At 50.7% G+C, this 15,445-nt stretch overlaps 1 protein-coding gene across 2 annotated transcripts in view; it reads right to left on the bottom strand.

Annotated features, from left to right (window-relative positions):
- The window catches only part of SLC18A2 (solute carrier family 18 member A2), a 36,519-nt gene that overhangs the window by 4,275 nt on the left and 16,799 nt on the right, over nt 1-15,445 (bottom strand). The window contains exons 11-15 of one of the 2 annotated variants that reach the window (XM_047825174.1): nt 5,163-5,241; nt 4,829-4,880; nt 3,836-3,899; nt 1,995-2,114; nt 1,720-1,853 (exon numbers count right to left, since the gene is read on the bottom strand). In XM_047825174.1, the coding sequence (XP_047681130.1) occupies nt 1,720-1,853; nt 1,995-2,114; nt 3,836-3,899; nt 4,829-4,880; nt 5,163-5,241 (449 nt within the window). The remainder of the gene's footprint in view (nt 1-1,719; nt 1,854-1,994; nt 2,115-3,835; nt 3,900-4,828; nt 4,881-5,162; nt 5,242-15,445) is intronic. The other variant, XM_047825175.1, reaches the window with a different exon arrangement.

Raw genomic sequence — 15,445 nt, 5'->3', positions numbered from 1 at the left:
GGGGCCACTAACGTCTGCTGCTTGGCTAAGGAAGCCCATTCAGCAGTTCAGAGGTCTCAGGAGCAAAAGGAAGCTCTCGCCTCACAGGAGGGAGAAAGGGGGGACACCAGGGGGCCTCTGGGCGGACAGTAAATCAGGGCGTTAGGCAGAAGCAGGAAAGCAGCATGAGGTGGTGCTGGAAATAGCAACGCACTTATCGAGCATCCACTGTGTACTAAGCACAGGGCTAGCACTCTGGGATTCTTGGCTGAATCCTTACGACAACCCAGTAAGGGAGATGCTATCCTGTCCCCACATGACAGTGTGGCTCCAAGGCCGCCACTAGCCCTTCATTACTTCCCAAGAATCTTATTAAACAGTCTCCTGGGTGAAAGAACTTGTAGGCGATTTTGTCTTTGTGTTTTTTGGTCCAAAAAGGGTTGGGAGTAACCCCCTTTTCTGACCCCGATTTGGGCAAGCTACCATGCGGGGCTCAGGCGAGGAGACGGGTAGGATGAACAGTAAAGTGCTACGGTTGCTCAGAAGTGGGGCCATGTAAGCAAGAGGAAGGAAAGAAGAGGTGATTTCCGTCGGAATATTTCCACACCTTCCACTCCTCTTCTTTCAAATGGGTCATGAGTGATACCAAATTATCCAGTTAAATCCTATATAATAAAGGGCACACGATAGAGTGATCAGTGCTGAATATACTCTTTCTGAAAATATTTTCAAAATATATTGAACAAATTAATGAATCCAAAGAACACCCCAGACAAATAAAGGCTGCACGTAACCTAACTTTAGAGTCTGTGTCTGTTTTTAGACCCACTCTTTGGGGAAAATCGTAACAGGGAAGTTCAAGAAATGCCAAAGCGTCAGACCCATTTCCGTTCAACCGTCAGAAAGAACTTCTGATGTGCCCCCAAGAGAACATCACAAGTGAACCTCATATCCACTCATCACAAGAACACCATCTCCCCTCGCCTCCGTTATCTCCTTCATTCTTAACGTAACCTGCCACTCTCATCCTGCTAGACGAGGGTCTGCCACCACGGGAGGTTTTAAAACCCAGCAACACCACCACCAGGGATGAACGCTCATCAGGTTAAAACGACTAATGCATTCTGAAATTCAAGTTTAGAACCAGTAAGTTCTAAACACTTTATCCTCGATACCATATCATTGAGTTATGATTCTGGTTATGAAACTGTGAATTTAAAGGTTGCACATGCTCACGTGTGCCCAAAGGTACATATACGATAGTTTCCCAAAACGCTCTGTTACCTACACCAAAACCATCTCCAGAATCCTACGCAGTAAGAACGAAAACACTATTAATGAAAGCCGTAAGGCTTAGGAGAAAAGCAAACGGCACCCAAAATGGCTCATCTCAGGACTCGGTGCAGGAAGCAACAAAAGTTATGTTCAAGATTTTCAAGAACTAAAGGCAATTACATTTAACTACTCCATGTCTGGTTGACAAAAGAGCTATACAGACTGCTAATCTATGTACCAAAACATCACCTCATTCTTCACATTTATAAACATAATGTTTGATACAGTAAAAGAAGCATGGCCTATGCGGTATAAACGCCAAAGGAACTCTGACCCTTTATGTTTGGGGAGTTCTGCCCCAAAGGAGCAGAAATATACTTTCTAACTGAGCCATGAAGGAACCATCCAGAAGACCATGCCAACATGATCAAGAAACACTAGAGTTGCGTCCTAAAATTCTCTTACCATTTTTTCTTCCTTGGCAGGTGGACTTCGAAGGAAAAAGCAGAGAGGAGCAAAAAGAATATCAATTATTCCAATAATCGTCATGAGCCACGGAAATCCGATCGCCTTTGCGATAGCCCCACCAGCCGAAGGACCTTTCAGGAAACAGAGAAGGAGATAAAGCTCTCTCCAGATGCCTCCCAGACAGAAAGACACCAAAGTTTAAACAGTTTCCGGTCGGCATTATCATGCATCAAGACAAAAGCTTGTTTTGAAAGGTCAGGGTCCTTCCTTACCTATAGCATATCCCATACAGAAGGCCACGTCCGCAATGGCATACACGCTCCCGTAGACAGACACGTGCCGCAGGTCTACCAGGTAGCCCATGATGGGCATCATTGAGGAGTCCACCATTCCTGTGGACGGGCAGGGAACACGGTCTATAGAAAACCGACGTAGCCCAAAAATGCGGCGAGTATCAGTGTCCTGACCCCCCACCCCGCCAGCGGCTCCCCTCTGTCATCACCCCCTGTGAGTCTCAAGGCAGGCTCCCCAAGGCATACCCTTCACTGAAGACAGACTGCAGGTCACTGGGGCGGGACTGAAACCCAGGCCACCTGTGCCTGTTCTCCCGCTGGCCCCACCTGGCCCCCACCGTCGGAAGGGCCCACCTTCCTTCCAGCAGAGGGCACCCCGTCCTCTGGTGACTCACAGACCAGGCTTCACATCCAGTGGGGTGCTGGCTACTGGCTGTGTGGCCCCTCGCCTTCCTCCAGCTGGTGCTCTCCAGATTAACTCTCTCCGGGTTCCACAGCCCCTCACCTTCCCCCAGGGGGCACACCTACAAGCCTCACACACTCCCCTCCCCATCTACACCTCAGCCTCACACTCGGACTATGAGAATAAGTTGGAAAGTATCAGGGAAGATGGGAAGGAATCAGAACACGAGGGCGTCTGAGGGGTCACCGTGCCCTGCTCAGAGAACAGACTGAAAGAGGTCCGCCAACCCGGGGGCTTAAACAAACAATCACCACCACTAAGGCCGGGATCAGAATCTCCTAGCTTGTGAACAGTCAGGGACAGGCAGAATAAACAAAGAGTAAAGGAAAAAAGCATGTGTGTTCAGAGTCCTGGGCTCACGTCCCTGGCGGGATGGGCACGGCCATTCCTCATCTAGCTGAACACTGGTTTCCCCATCCATAAAATGGGGCTGATAACAGTCAGCTAAAATGAGACCCCATCTGTGGGCACCACCAGCAGACCGGTCAAACATCCATTCCCTCACCTCCACCTACTACTAGAGGCTGGAAGAGGAGGGACGTTCCTTCATTCAATCGGTATTTGTTGATCACCTAATATGTGCCGCGTGCTGGGGACGGGGACGGGGTGAACAAACTGGACAGAAGAGGTGGACGGGCCCCCAAGAGCTCAAAAATGAATTCCAGTTTTCACTGAAGCCATGAGGTGCTGTGGGAGGGCAAACCTAACCCGCCCGGGGAGTCCCCAAAGGCTCCCTTCTGTCTTTTCCACTGCACCACTCAAAGCTTCAGTTCATGCCTTTGGCAATTGTGACAGATTTAGCCCTTACTTTTATGATGACCAATCTGTATATTATAAATGAGAAACAAAAGGTATCCTATTTGTGCAAAATATTAACAAGATTGTTTCCAGCATTCATGGTTCTTCACATCCAAAGACCCCGTCCCCTTTGCCGGTGAAAATTCCCGCAGCACGGGTGGCCGTCGATACACCAGGCCACCTTTTCTGTACCAGACCTTATAAAAAATATACGTGAAGTCTCTGTCCCCCGGGTTCTCATCTGTGCACAGATCTGAGCCCAAACAAAGGTACTCCGAGTGAGGGGGTTCTCTTGTTTGCCCAAGGGCAGCAACAGAGTATCCGTTTGCTTCTGTAAATAGCAGGGTTTATACAAATACTGGCTTTCAGAAAATAAAGGACTAGTATGTGAAAGCAGGTATCTATCTGTAGACAACTGACAGGCAGTACTTGAGTTTGGCAGCCCACAGCCTCCTCCCGAGCTCTAGAAATTTTAGGTTGAGGAACGATAGATAGTCTGCCCCAATAAGAGGAAATCTTTCTGACTCATGGGGAAAAGAAAGTTCTACAGGTGACTTACCAATTGCAAAACCAACTCCAAAGTTAGGAGCTATGAGTCCGTAAATGTTTTTTGCGAAAGGAATCTGTAAGAGGAAATACCCGTCACGCTAAAATCATGACATCCAACGTACAGCTTCTGGGAAAAGCCTAAAGATGGGTCTTCTCTGGCCTGGTTTGCGTGTTCCCTTCTGAAGTAGGAACTAGGGGGAAGGAGAAGGATGGGGTCTGGGGAGAACTGGGTCCTCCAAGATCTCAGAAGTCGAACCTGAAATGGGTTTTGTGACCACCAAGAACAGCCTCGTTAACTGCTGTATTTAAGACCAGCCCGGACCACGCTCCATTCCCGACAAGGCCCAGAAGGCCTCACTTGGGGGTAGATACCGGCTGTTGGTAGAAGATGTGTTGTTCTAGAAAAAAAAATCTTGCTACTGTTTCAGGCTAGTCGGCTCAAAGTGTTTAAAGACACTGTAATATTGACGATGATGGGGGGTTGGGGAAGTGAAATATAACTATGCAACCAACCGTCCTAAATAACCTGCAGCTGACCTAGAATGTAAATGTATCCCTTGGAGAACCTTGTCCAATATGTTTAAGAGGATAAAAAATTGGAGGAAAATTGAAAATGTAATAAAACCAAATACTGGGGCGCCCGGGTGGCTCAGTCAGTTACGCGACCGGCTCTGCATTTCGGCTCAGGTCATGATGTCCCTGGTTTGTGGGTTCGAGCTCCACGTCAGGCTCTGTGCTGACAGTGTGGAGCCTGCTTGGGATTCTCTCTCTCTTCCTCTCTCTCTCTCTCTCTCCACCCCTCCCCCTGCTTAGGTGCACTTTCTCTCTCAAAACAAAAAACATGGAAAACATAAAAATAAAAATAAAAATAAAAATAAAAATAAAAATAAAAAACAGACAACAAACTTCACTCTGCTCTAAAATGCTTCCTGGTGATTCTTGCCCAAAGCGAAAGTTTTCTTTCGAGACCACTACCACTTGTCAAGGAAGGTCTTTTACTCACACATAAAATGCTGATTCCAACAATTATCATTCCCAGAAGAGCACATAGCCACCTATCAAAAGAACAAAAAAGCACCTTCCATAAACGACCGCTCCCATTCCCACCCCCCACCCCTGCCAAGTTTTCAACAGAAATCAGGACAATTACTGATGAAAACTCAGGTAGAAACAGCCAGAATTGGCTTAAAAGAACGACATTACACTTATGAAAACTCAGGCAGCAACACCCAGAACTGGCTTAAAAGAACGACGTCATACTTACGAAAACTCAGGTCGAAACACCCAGAACTGGCTTAACACAACGACATTATTCCGACAGAGCGAGAGCATCTTACCTCCCCATTTTGTGTGCGAGCATCCCAAAAATATTGGTTCCAAGGAGATAAGAGATACTAGCCGGCAAGAAAGCAATGCCTGGAAATTTATGGAAAGGACACCTTATCAGTACTGATATCAGTCAAGTGTTAGAAAAAGTAATAATTGTCAGACATCACAATGGCGATTAGAGCGGATGAAAGAAGGCCTGAGGCCTGCACCCAGGCAGCTAATATCCGGCGGCTGACGGAGCCAGACGGGACCCCACGCGGCTTCTCCGTCCTCACAAAGCTGCCAGACGCTCCAGAAAGGAGATGCGTCCCTCTATCAACAGCTTCATCTTGCCTCCGTGTCTGCCTGGTGGCGGCTTCACCCACGGACGCACACGGGCAGCTTCCGCCGCGGGAGCCCGGCCACTGTGCTCCCACACGTGCGGTGAGCGGCGGTGGCACCGCCCCCGTCCTCACCCCTTCGTCACTTTGCCACAGGAGACACGGGCATTGAGAAAAACCAGGGAATGTGAAGAGAAGGACAAAGAAAAAGTTAACGTCACCCCAAAGTCCATCGCTCGGGTACTGAGCACGGTGACTCCCGCTCCGTAATCTTACACACACGAGTTTACAGGCACACAGATACACGGGTGCGTGCAGGATTCGGGTTTTTTAAGAACAAAACAAGACGTGGGATTATACTCTTGTGCTGCAGTTCCACATCCTTTTTATTTTTTTTAATGTTTATTTATGCATTTTGAGAGAGCGCGAGCAGAGGAGGGGCAGAGAGAGAGAGAATCCCTAGCAGGCTCTGCACTGTCAGCACAGAGCCCAAGGTGGGGCTCGAACTCACGAACCAAGAGATCGTGACCTGAGCAGAAACCAAGAGTCGGGTGCTTAACCGATTGAGCTACCCAGGCGCCCCTCCATCCTGCTTCTTTGTTAGCTTTATGAACATCTTGCCAGGCCTAAAAAAAATGAACGTCTACGCGGTCATTTTTTGTGTGTGTGGCCAAGTCACGCGACTGACGTTTTCACGTCTAAGGTTCAATGCTCTCCCGGGGACTTGGCGTCCCCGGCCAAGCCTGTGCCAACATCTGGCTGCTGGTGGCAGTGGTTGCTTTGGAAGGAGTCTCTGTGTTGAACAGAAAGCCCGACGCGAGTCAGACCAGCCTGGCCGCTAGGGATCTGTCCACACCAGCTCCGTGTGGTCCCCATCTGTTATCAGGACAATAGGATGGTCTCCTCCCAAAAGATGGCGTTTCAAACTACTACTGCTTTCAGCGTTTTTCCTGAACTCAGTTACACCAGATTTGATTCTAAGCCTCGCCCACAAATGGCGAACGCCGCTTCGTTCTCAGTCACACAGCCACACACGAGCTAGACGTGCCCAGAAGGTTAAACGCCACCAGCTGGGATGCACTGTGCTCAAAATGCACGGGGCCCAGGGCCTTTCTCGGCCCCACGGCTCAGCAGCGCACGCACGCACACGTGTGACCTTGCCTCTTCAGGGATGCAGTGGCCCTTCCCTGCACCTCCATAGGCACTAATGCAAGCCACCAAACTCTCCAGAGAGGCTGAGCCTTCCAGCACAGTAGCGACTTCAAAATGATTAGGTCCAGGAGCTAAATCCAAAACCAAGCCACTCCAGGCTTGGTGATCTGGGAAACAGTAACAAAGAGCAATCTCATTTCATGTTCCAGGAAACCATTTCTGTCACGCTTGGCAATATCGGCGGCCAAATAATCACGGGATGTAATTGGATTCAGCGAACGTTACTGATAGCACGGGTCTGGCTCAGGGCGAAGTCACTGACCACAGTGTGGCTCTGGCCACGACGAGAGCTTCAAAGGAAGGAGCCAGACGATGTCTGAGCTGGAACGTGGCTACGCTGGGGACGGAACAAAGGTACATATGCCATGCTCTGGGGACCCAGAAGCCTCCAAAGCAGCTGGCGATTAGGCCTAACCTTGCACGCCAGGTAGTAGGCTTAGTGTGGAGACGTTAAGAAGTCACGAGGGCCTTTGTGTCAGGATGAGTCGGGTAAACGAACGAAGAAAGCAAAGGAAAAGGTAAATAACAGCACGGGCACCATGATAAAGAGACACCAACATCGGGCCTCAGTGTCGGGGAAACAGAAGGGAAGTGGCCGGGGAGGGCCCAGACCCCATCTAAAGAGGCGACTGCTGCTCTGGAAGACTGAGGTCCCAGACTGGAAGATCCAATTTTTCCAGGAGAGATTGAACTCTAGATTCTTACAGGAAGTCTCCTGAGCTTTTCAAATGCTGGCAACTAATTTTTACGAACATAAAGTGCTCGCAGATTGACACCATACTATTCAACCAAAACCTACCTACGCGCGGAACTCAGTCCACGGACTGAGGGCCCCCTGCTGTAAACCGGGGCCCAAGGAAGTGGACTGTGAACAAGCCAGCCAGGGGCCCCATTTCGGGTCAATCCTGACGCCGGGAGCAAGGCACGGGATGATGCATCTCTGAAGGCACAGCTTCAAAGCAGGGTCGCCAACATGCTCCGGGGGGGGGGGGGGGGGGGGGGGGCAGGGAGCCACAGATGAACTCCATCGTCCTGACCCACGAGGGGGGTGCTGAGCTCACGCGTGAGACCTGGGAGTGGGTGCACCCCTCCCCCCCCCCGTTTTCCACAGATGGCAAAACAGCCTCAGGCCGCAAACTCCAGTTTCCAGATCCTCAAGCAAAAAGCACTGGGGGTAAGCCATGAAACAAGAGGTTCGTTTCAGCTCGAAACACACCGGCTGAGGCTCCAGGCGGTCCCCGTGACCTCACGGGGCCCAAAATGCAGCGCATCTCATAGGAAGGCTCTGAGGAACAGACGGCAAATGGCCCTCCCTGTCCGATCCCTCTGCCCTGTCCTCCGCGAGAGCTCCACCTTCCTTGTACCTGACCCTGGCCGGCTGGCCTTCCCCACATCGGTGAGCTCCTGGTGGGCAGGGACCCCTTCATCTGTTTCCACAGCCCAGCTCCGTGGCGGCCCAGGGGAGGCGCTCAGAACACGGCCGACCGCTTAGAGGAGAGGGTCCCGTGCGAGGACATTCGCTTCCCACGACCGACAGGCTGCCCTGTACCTTGAAGGCAGGCACCGTGTGTCCAGCCGCCGGCCTCCCGGGGGTAAAAGCCTGCACTGTGGTCTGGAGCCGGAGTCCTCCTCCTTTCTGGAGCTTCCAAACTGGGGGCAGGGCCACGTGCTCTTTGGACCTCCGGCTCTAAGCTCCCGATCGCCGTTGCGACACGGCTTCAGCATCCCCCGCGCCGCCGGGGCCCCCGTTGCATCACGCAACCCACAGAACCAGCTCTGGGAACTCGGCCCTCGGTGCGCCCCTCACGGCACCCCGCCTGGCGACTCAACAGGAGACCGTCTAGCTGTGCTCAGGGACCCAGTGCCCTCCCAGACAGCTCTTTAAAGATGGCTCCAACTAGGGGCGAGTGTCCTAACGCCAGGCCCCGAGCTTCCCATCACTTCCACCCACTGGTCCTGGGGTGCATCCTGGAGCCAAGAGGAACTGCCTTCGACCTCTGCCCCCGGCTGGCCACCACAGCAAGAAAATGCAGCCGACCCTCTCCTTGGCTTCCCCAGTGAAACCCCACCGGGGCTCCGGTGGCTCCCAGGGACTGGCCATCTCCTGCCACTCCTCCGTCCAAGTTCAAGCCACTTCTCCACCTTGAAACACGGTGCGCAGAATCGCCCCGGCCCAGCTCCGTGCCGGTACACAGCACCTGAGCGCTCGCGGCTCCAGGAAGGGAAGAGGGACCGAGTGCATCACGGGGCCGGCCCCTGCTCTGCACCCCGAGAGCCCCAGTTCACACAGCCCTCACAGGGCTCGTAGTGCACCGGCCTGTGCCCCCACCAGGGCCCTGCCTCGTCTCCACGGGCGTCTTCAACCCTACGGCCCGACCCCACATTCTCGCCGGAGGGATTCCTTCATGTCCCTTCAGAACTTCGTTGGTACCTGTGGGGGGATCTTTTTGAACTGTCATCAACTGGGCAACTTTGTCCCTCCAAAGCCTGTATCACCTGCAAAGGCAACAAGAAGTCTGTGTCGGCCCTTTCCTGACTCAAAGAGAGAAGTGTGGACGGGCCGGGCCGCACACAGTGCCTGGGGCCGCACACAGTGCCTGGGGCCACACGTGTGAGTGAGCCTGTCCTTCTGCTGGGCCGCTGCTCTCCCTGCGGGGTGCCTGCACCCCCCTCAGTCACCTCTGCATGTACCACAAAGTTCACCCACGGGGATCGTCTGCCCACCCCCGCGCTTTCATGGTAAGCCTGGCTTTGACCACAGGCTCGACGGGCTCGAGAGGGAGAGGCTCAAACCACAACGGAGCTTGCAAGGAGCCAATGCTGGACCTGCAGCCCCGGAAGTGACTGTAGGAAGGAGTCCTTGGACTTCTCCCGAGCCCTTCCTGATGTCCCCAAGGGCTCCGTCTGGAACCAGGATGGGGCAATAGTCCCAGTTTGCCCTATGCCAAGGGAGGCTCAAGTGGCTGAAGTCCTCACATCCTGGAGCCACAGCATGCTGGCAATCATCCTGCCCTTGGGTACCCAGCCAGGCTGGCACAGGACATGCCCCAAGGTCATGGCTGCCTGGGAGCAGAGTGAGTGCATCATGGGGCCAGCCCCTGCTCTGCACCCCGAGAGCCCCAGTTCACACAGCCCTCACAGGGCTCGCAGTGCACCGACCTGTGCCCCCACCAGGGCCCTGCCTCGTCTCCACGGGCATCTTCAACCCTACGGCCCGAGCACGAGAGTATCCTAGCCTCCATCCCACACTGCACCACCACGTCTCCTTAAAGAGCCAGAAGAAAGAGTTTGGCTCCACTCTTCTCTGGGGCCCATTCCTTAGAGCTTAAGTTTCCCCTTGGGGCCTGTAGGCGTCACCAGGAACAGGGTCACTGAGCCTCCGGGTGCTGGGGCAGGGTGCGGGGGGCAGGGGGTGTCATTTGACCCAGACTTGACGTAAAGGGAGACGCCAGGGCTCACACGGCCACCCTCTGGAACACGGGTGGGCTCCCATCTACCTCCTCCAAAACTCATGGCCAGACACGCGGCGTTCAACAAGAGCAATCACGGGCCGCCCACGCGGCTGCTTAAGACGGTTTTGCTTTGGCTTCAAATCTTACGGTCTTTCTCCAGAAGTAACAAGGGAAGCAGAAGGGCGGGAGGGAGCCCACACACGACCCTGCAGCACAGCAGGGGCCCCAGCTGCCCCGGGGCCTCCTGTGGAGGACGGCCGTGCCCCGTGCTGGCGCTGGGTCCTCACTTCCACCCTCGGTCCTCGCACCCCGTCGCCCACGGCGCCCCCCTCACGAGGCTCAGAGGGGGGCCTGCGGGGCTCCGGGGAGGCGGGCCCCCAGCTGCAGAGCCCACACGGGAGCGGTGCTCCCCTCACACGTGCTGTGCTCCCCTCACGCTGGGGGCGATACGGCAAAGCAGGTACAGATACGGGACTCTCTTGACGAAACACGAGCCCATCTCTGAGACCGGAAGGAAATGACCTCACGGTGGACAGGTGCAGCGAGCCGAGGGGCTGGTGACCATCTGGCCTGGGAGATAAGCCCCACAGAGGATCCTGATGAAATCTAGAAGGCCCGCAGCCTGCTATCTAACCCGGAAGGCCCAGGCCGCTGAGGGCCTTTCAGGACTTTATAAAGAAAGCCTCAGGCCGTGTCTGGAGAGGGAGCGGGCAGGTGAGCGGAGGTGCCCTGCACACGGCCAAGGACGCATTCAGTCGGGAAGATAAGTCAGTCGGGCGGGAAAGAGCACTTGTAAAGGGACGCAGGAGCTCCACGGACTCGGTGCCCCAGGGCCACGGCGCCTCCCGAAGACACGCGGGAGGCCCAAAGCACCGCAGAGGAAGGCATCATGATGCGAACAGCAGCAGCAAGACCTGAGAAGCGTCTCCCCATCTTCTGCAAAACTGCGATTAACTGGGGGTCAGGAGAGGGGCTTCCCTCTGCGAAGTGGGGTGCCCGCTCTGGGAGTTTGGAGTCCTTGCGTGGCCTCCACCGCCAAGGGGTTCAGAGCCGAGTTTCTGCTTAAAGACTAGCCTTTCAGTTCTGCGCCCACGCTTTTTCCTCCTTCACCGAAGGACTCTTGTTGCTTGGGGCTTGGTTTTGGTTTGGTGACATAATTTATGTACCATAACGTCCCCCCCTTTTGAAGCACACAGTTCAGTGGCTTATCCTAGAGTCACAGGGTGGTACAACCGTGGGCATTATCGGATTCCAAAACACTGTCTTCACCCCAGAGAGAAACCCCACACCCACTATCAGTCCCTCCCCATCCTGCCCCGCCCCAAGCAATTTGGGACTTTTTACTGAAGGATCATTTGATGAAAGAACACGGATCAGTGGCGAATCTGTGCAGAGCCCATAAGGACTGGGGTAGGGACAAGTCTGAACCAGGAAGCAGCATGTGACAGGACCCCCGCTGCAGAGGGAAGAGAAGGTGGCCTAAGGGAAGGTTTTAGGCACTAAAAAAACGGCAGCTTCATTCAGAACGGAGAGTCTCCACCCAAAGTGGCAATTTGTAAGCTGAAAGAACTCTGCAAAGAAAATAAATCCCCAGGAAGGATAATCAATAAACTCTTTCTTTAAGAGGTGTGCGTGCAGGGACTAGCCTTGCAGATATTAAAAATGTTCTCAAGCTCCAGTAATCAAATAGGAGGGTATCGGCGCGGGAATGCGTGCCGACAAGTGGAACAGAAGGAAGAATCCAGAAACAGGCTCAAGAACACACAGCTGTTTCAAGTATGACAAAGGTGAGAAAATTCAGGCGGACTCCTAGGGGCAACTGGCCGGTCATACGGCAAACGGTAACACCAGACCTGTGTCACACACCGCATACCTAAACTAAGTCCGTGTAAATCCAAGTTTCATGTGAAAAACAAATCCTAAGTTAGGGGGAAACATGCATGAAAAAAATAATAGCATGGGAAAGGTCTCATCTGAGCTTCAGATGAAATGACAAAGACATGAAGGGTCAAGGGGCTAACCCTTGGCATCTTAAATGATCCGAGTGGCGAAGAGAAGAGAAGAGAAGAGAAGAGAAGAGAAGAGAAGAGAAGAGAAGAGAAGGAAGGAAGGAAGGAAAGAAAGAAAGAAAGAAAGAAAGAAAGAAAGAAAGAAAGAAAAAGAAAGAGAAAGAAAGAAAAGAAAAACAAAAGTCCACCTATAAAGTCAAAAGACAATACAACAAAGGCAATATTTGTGAAACATCTGATAAAGGAATGATGTCAATATACAAAGAACAATTAAAATCAATTAGAAGACAAACCTCTCCACATAAAAAATGGGCAAAGTATGTTATTCATTGACTTCATAAGAAATCCACAGTAAAGGAAATAGACATGGCTAATATATGAAAAGATGCTCAATTGCATTCAAAAAGCTTGTAAAAATAAATCAAAATGAGAGTCCCCCGCCCACCCCTTTCTCACATATGCAGCTGGGGAAAGACTGAGAATACTGGTGTTAGTGCAAGGTTACCAAACATCGAACACCCACTGCACTTTCAGGAATTTTCCCTACAGATACATTTCCGAACATGAACAGGAATACAGGTAAGAATACTCTGCCGCACTATGGTTTTTAATTGGCAAAAACTGGAACTAACCCAAATGCCCAACCAAAGGAACCGGTTGAAAATTTATGGCCTAACTTTACAATAGAAAAATCCAACCATTAAAATGAACAATGGGCTTCCAGTTAACAGGGCAGGTAAATCGATAGGTTTTCTTGTCCCATTTTCTATCCCATTTGCCATTCCCATCCCAAAGTCCGTTCAAATTTTAGTAAAGGAAGCCCCATGCTCTCTCCTCTATGCCCAAGGCCAGACAAAATGAGATAGGAGAAAATGCAGTCAGAGAGGGAAGCAGCAGCAGAGGGACAGCAGTGATGGACACGACAGAGAACACTGGAATCTTCCATCTGCACACGGAGCAGCCAAAAAGAAGCAACAACCTTTTGTGCCTCAAAACACAGGACACTCCGGAACTGAAGGCTCCGAGTACTGTGAATGTAAGGCTGAGGCGGTCAACTGGAAAGAGGGTTGAAAGGTTGTTTTAAGAGCAGTTGGACCCCCCCCCAGGGCACCTGGGCGGCTCAGTCGGTTAAGCGTCATCGGCTCAGGCCTCCATCTCAAGGTTCGTGACATCTCACAGTTTGTGAATTCAAGTCCCACATCAGGTTCTCTGCTGTCAGTGCGGAGCCAGTTTCAGATCCTCTGCCCCCACCTCTCTCTGCCCCTCGCCTGCTTGTGCTCTTTCAAAAATAAACAAACATTAAAAAAAAAAAAAAAAGACCAGTTGGACCCCCAGCCCTCTCTCTCACACACTCACCCTCTCAGGAGACAGTTTCTTTAGAGAAAGAAGACGAAAATGGCCCAGGGACCCCAGGCAACATGGAGATCAGGGATTACATAAGACGATGAAATGGGGAGTGAATGGAAGTCTTCCTATCAAGTGGTAAGAGGTTGTAATTTCAACAACCTTTCCACACACACACACAAAACCACTCAGAGTGAATATGAAAGGGCTCTTGAAATTTAATATATGATGACACCGATTATAACAATTCAATAGACAGTTTAGACAATGAAGATGAAGAAATCAATGGGAAGAAGAAAAGGCAAAGTAAGAAATTACAAGCATGAAACACCAAGGGTCCAATACCGAACCAATAAAAGTAACAGTAAAACAGATAAAATGGAGTAGGGGAGAGGATGAATTAAAGAAATAATACAAAATGGTTTCCCAGAAGTAAAAGAAACAGCTTCCCAGATGAACAGACTAACCAAGAAAGTTCCCAGTACAGAAGAAAACAGACCCCACTGCAAAAAACGTCACGGACACTCATACCCAGAGAGGAAGAGATCCTTCTAGCTCCTACAGAGGACGGGGAATGAGAAGGACACTGGCCTCCTCAATAGCAACCCTGGAGGCTAGAGCACAATGGGACAGTTGTCTCAAAACTGAAGAAAAGGGGCACCTGGGTGGCCCAGTCAGTTAAGTGTCCAACTTTGGTTCAGGGTTCATGGGTTCGAGCCCCACGCTGTCCTCTGTGCTGACAGCTTGGAGCGTGGAGCCTGCTTTGGATTCTGTGTCTCCCTCTCTCTGCTCCTCCCCCACTCATGCTCTCTCTCTCAAAAATAAGCACAAAAAACTGAAGGAAAATAATTTCCAACCAAGAATTATATACCCAAGTAGACTAAGTCAACCAAACATGAGAATAAAGATGTCTGCAGATATGTAGGATCTCAGAGAACTTTATCTACCGTGCACCAACTCTCAGGAAGAAGCTAGAGGATGTGTTCCATCATAATGATAGAGTAAACCAAGAGAAAGGAATATAGAAGGGAAGGATACAAGAAACAGTAGAGAAGCAAAGACGCCCAGATATTGGAAGAGGAAAGTCCTAGGATGACCTAGTGAACAAATCTAGACTGGAGCAAGACAGAGTAATGTAGGACAAATACCCATAAACAAGCAAAAACACAAATAGGTTAGGTTTGCTGATGTACTTGGTCGTATTTACAGGGCCTCTCACTTTGCCAGAGAGTTTGAGAATACACTCAGAAATGCTACATGGAAAGCTAAGAAAATGGAAAGAGATGGCAATGATTAACTCCAGGAAAAACAAAAGTTTGTATGAAGAAATAATCATAAAGCCCTAGATAGTTCATCTTTGAACAATTTTTACATAGTCACAATAAAGCCAACACTGAGTGCCAAACTGACCAACAAATATAACTGTTCTAGGAAAACAGAAATTGAGAAAACAGGTAAGTTGGTTGTTTGATATTTTCAGGTGTAATAACAGCATTAAATCTTCATCTACTACGTTAGGGAGCTGGTAGTATCAGAAATGGGGGAATTTAAAAAACAGGAGTTACACATATTATTTAGAGACATAAATTAGCAGAAGAAACAACTAAAAGAGTTGAAGTAATTAAATCTGAGAAAGGGGGTTAGAGATGGGGAGGCATGGGGCAAAGACTTCTGGCTTTTTCATTATAATTCTAATAATGCTATTTAACTTAAACATTAAGTACATGTGTAACTCTGAAAAAATCTAATTAATTTTGAAAATTAAATCTACCCATTCTGACACGGAAACATGGCCCAACCAGAGTTCACACAATGATATAAATGGCAATGTTCCATTCGGGTTGGGTTTTTAAGCATCTCACACATGGTGATAAATGCAGAACCATCTGGAAAGAGACACAAAACTGTTAACAATGACTATTACAGGGGACTGGCCTGGAAGGAAAAAGATGAA

The sequence above is a fragment of the Prionailurus viverrinus genome, chromosome D2 (genome assembly GCF_022837055.1).
Source record: "Prionailurus viverrinus isolate Anna chromosome D2, UM_Priviv_1.0, whole genome shotgun sequence".
Taxonomy (NCBI): Eukaryota; Metazoa; Chordata; class Mammalia; order Carnivora; family Felidae; genus Prionailurus; species Prionailurus viverrinus.
Note: the sequence above shows the minus strand (reverse complement) of the source record. Positions and strands in the feature narration are given on the sequence as shown.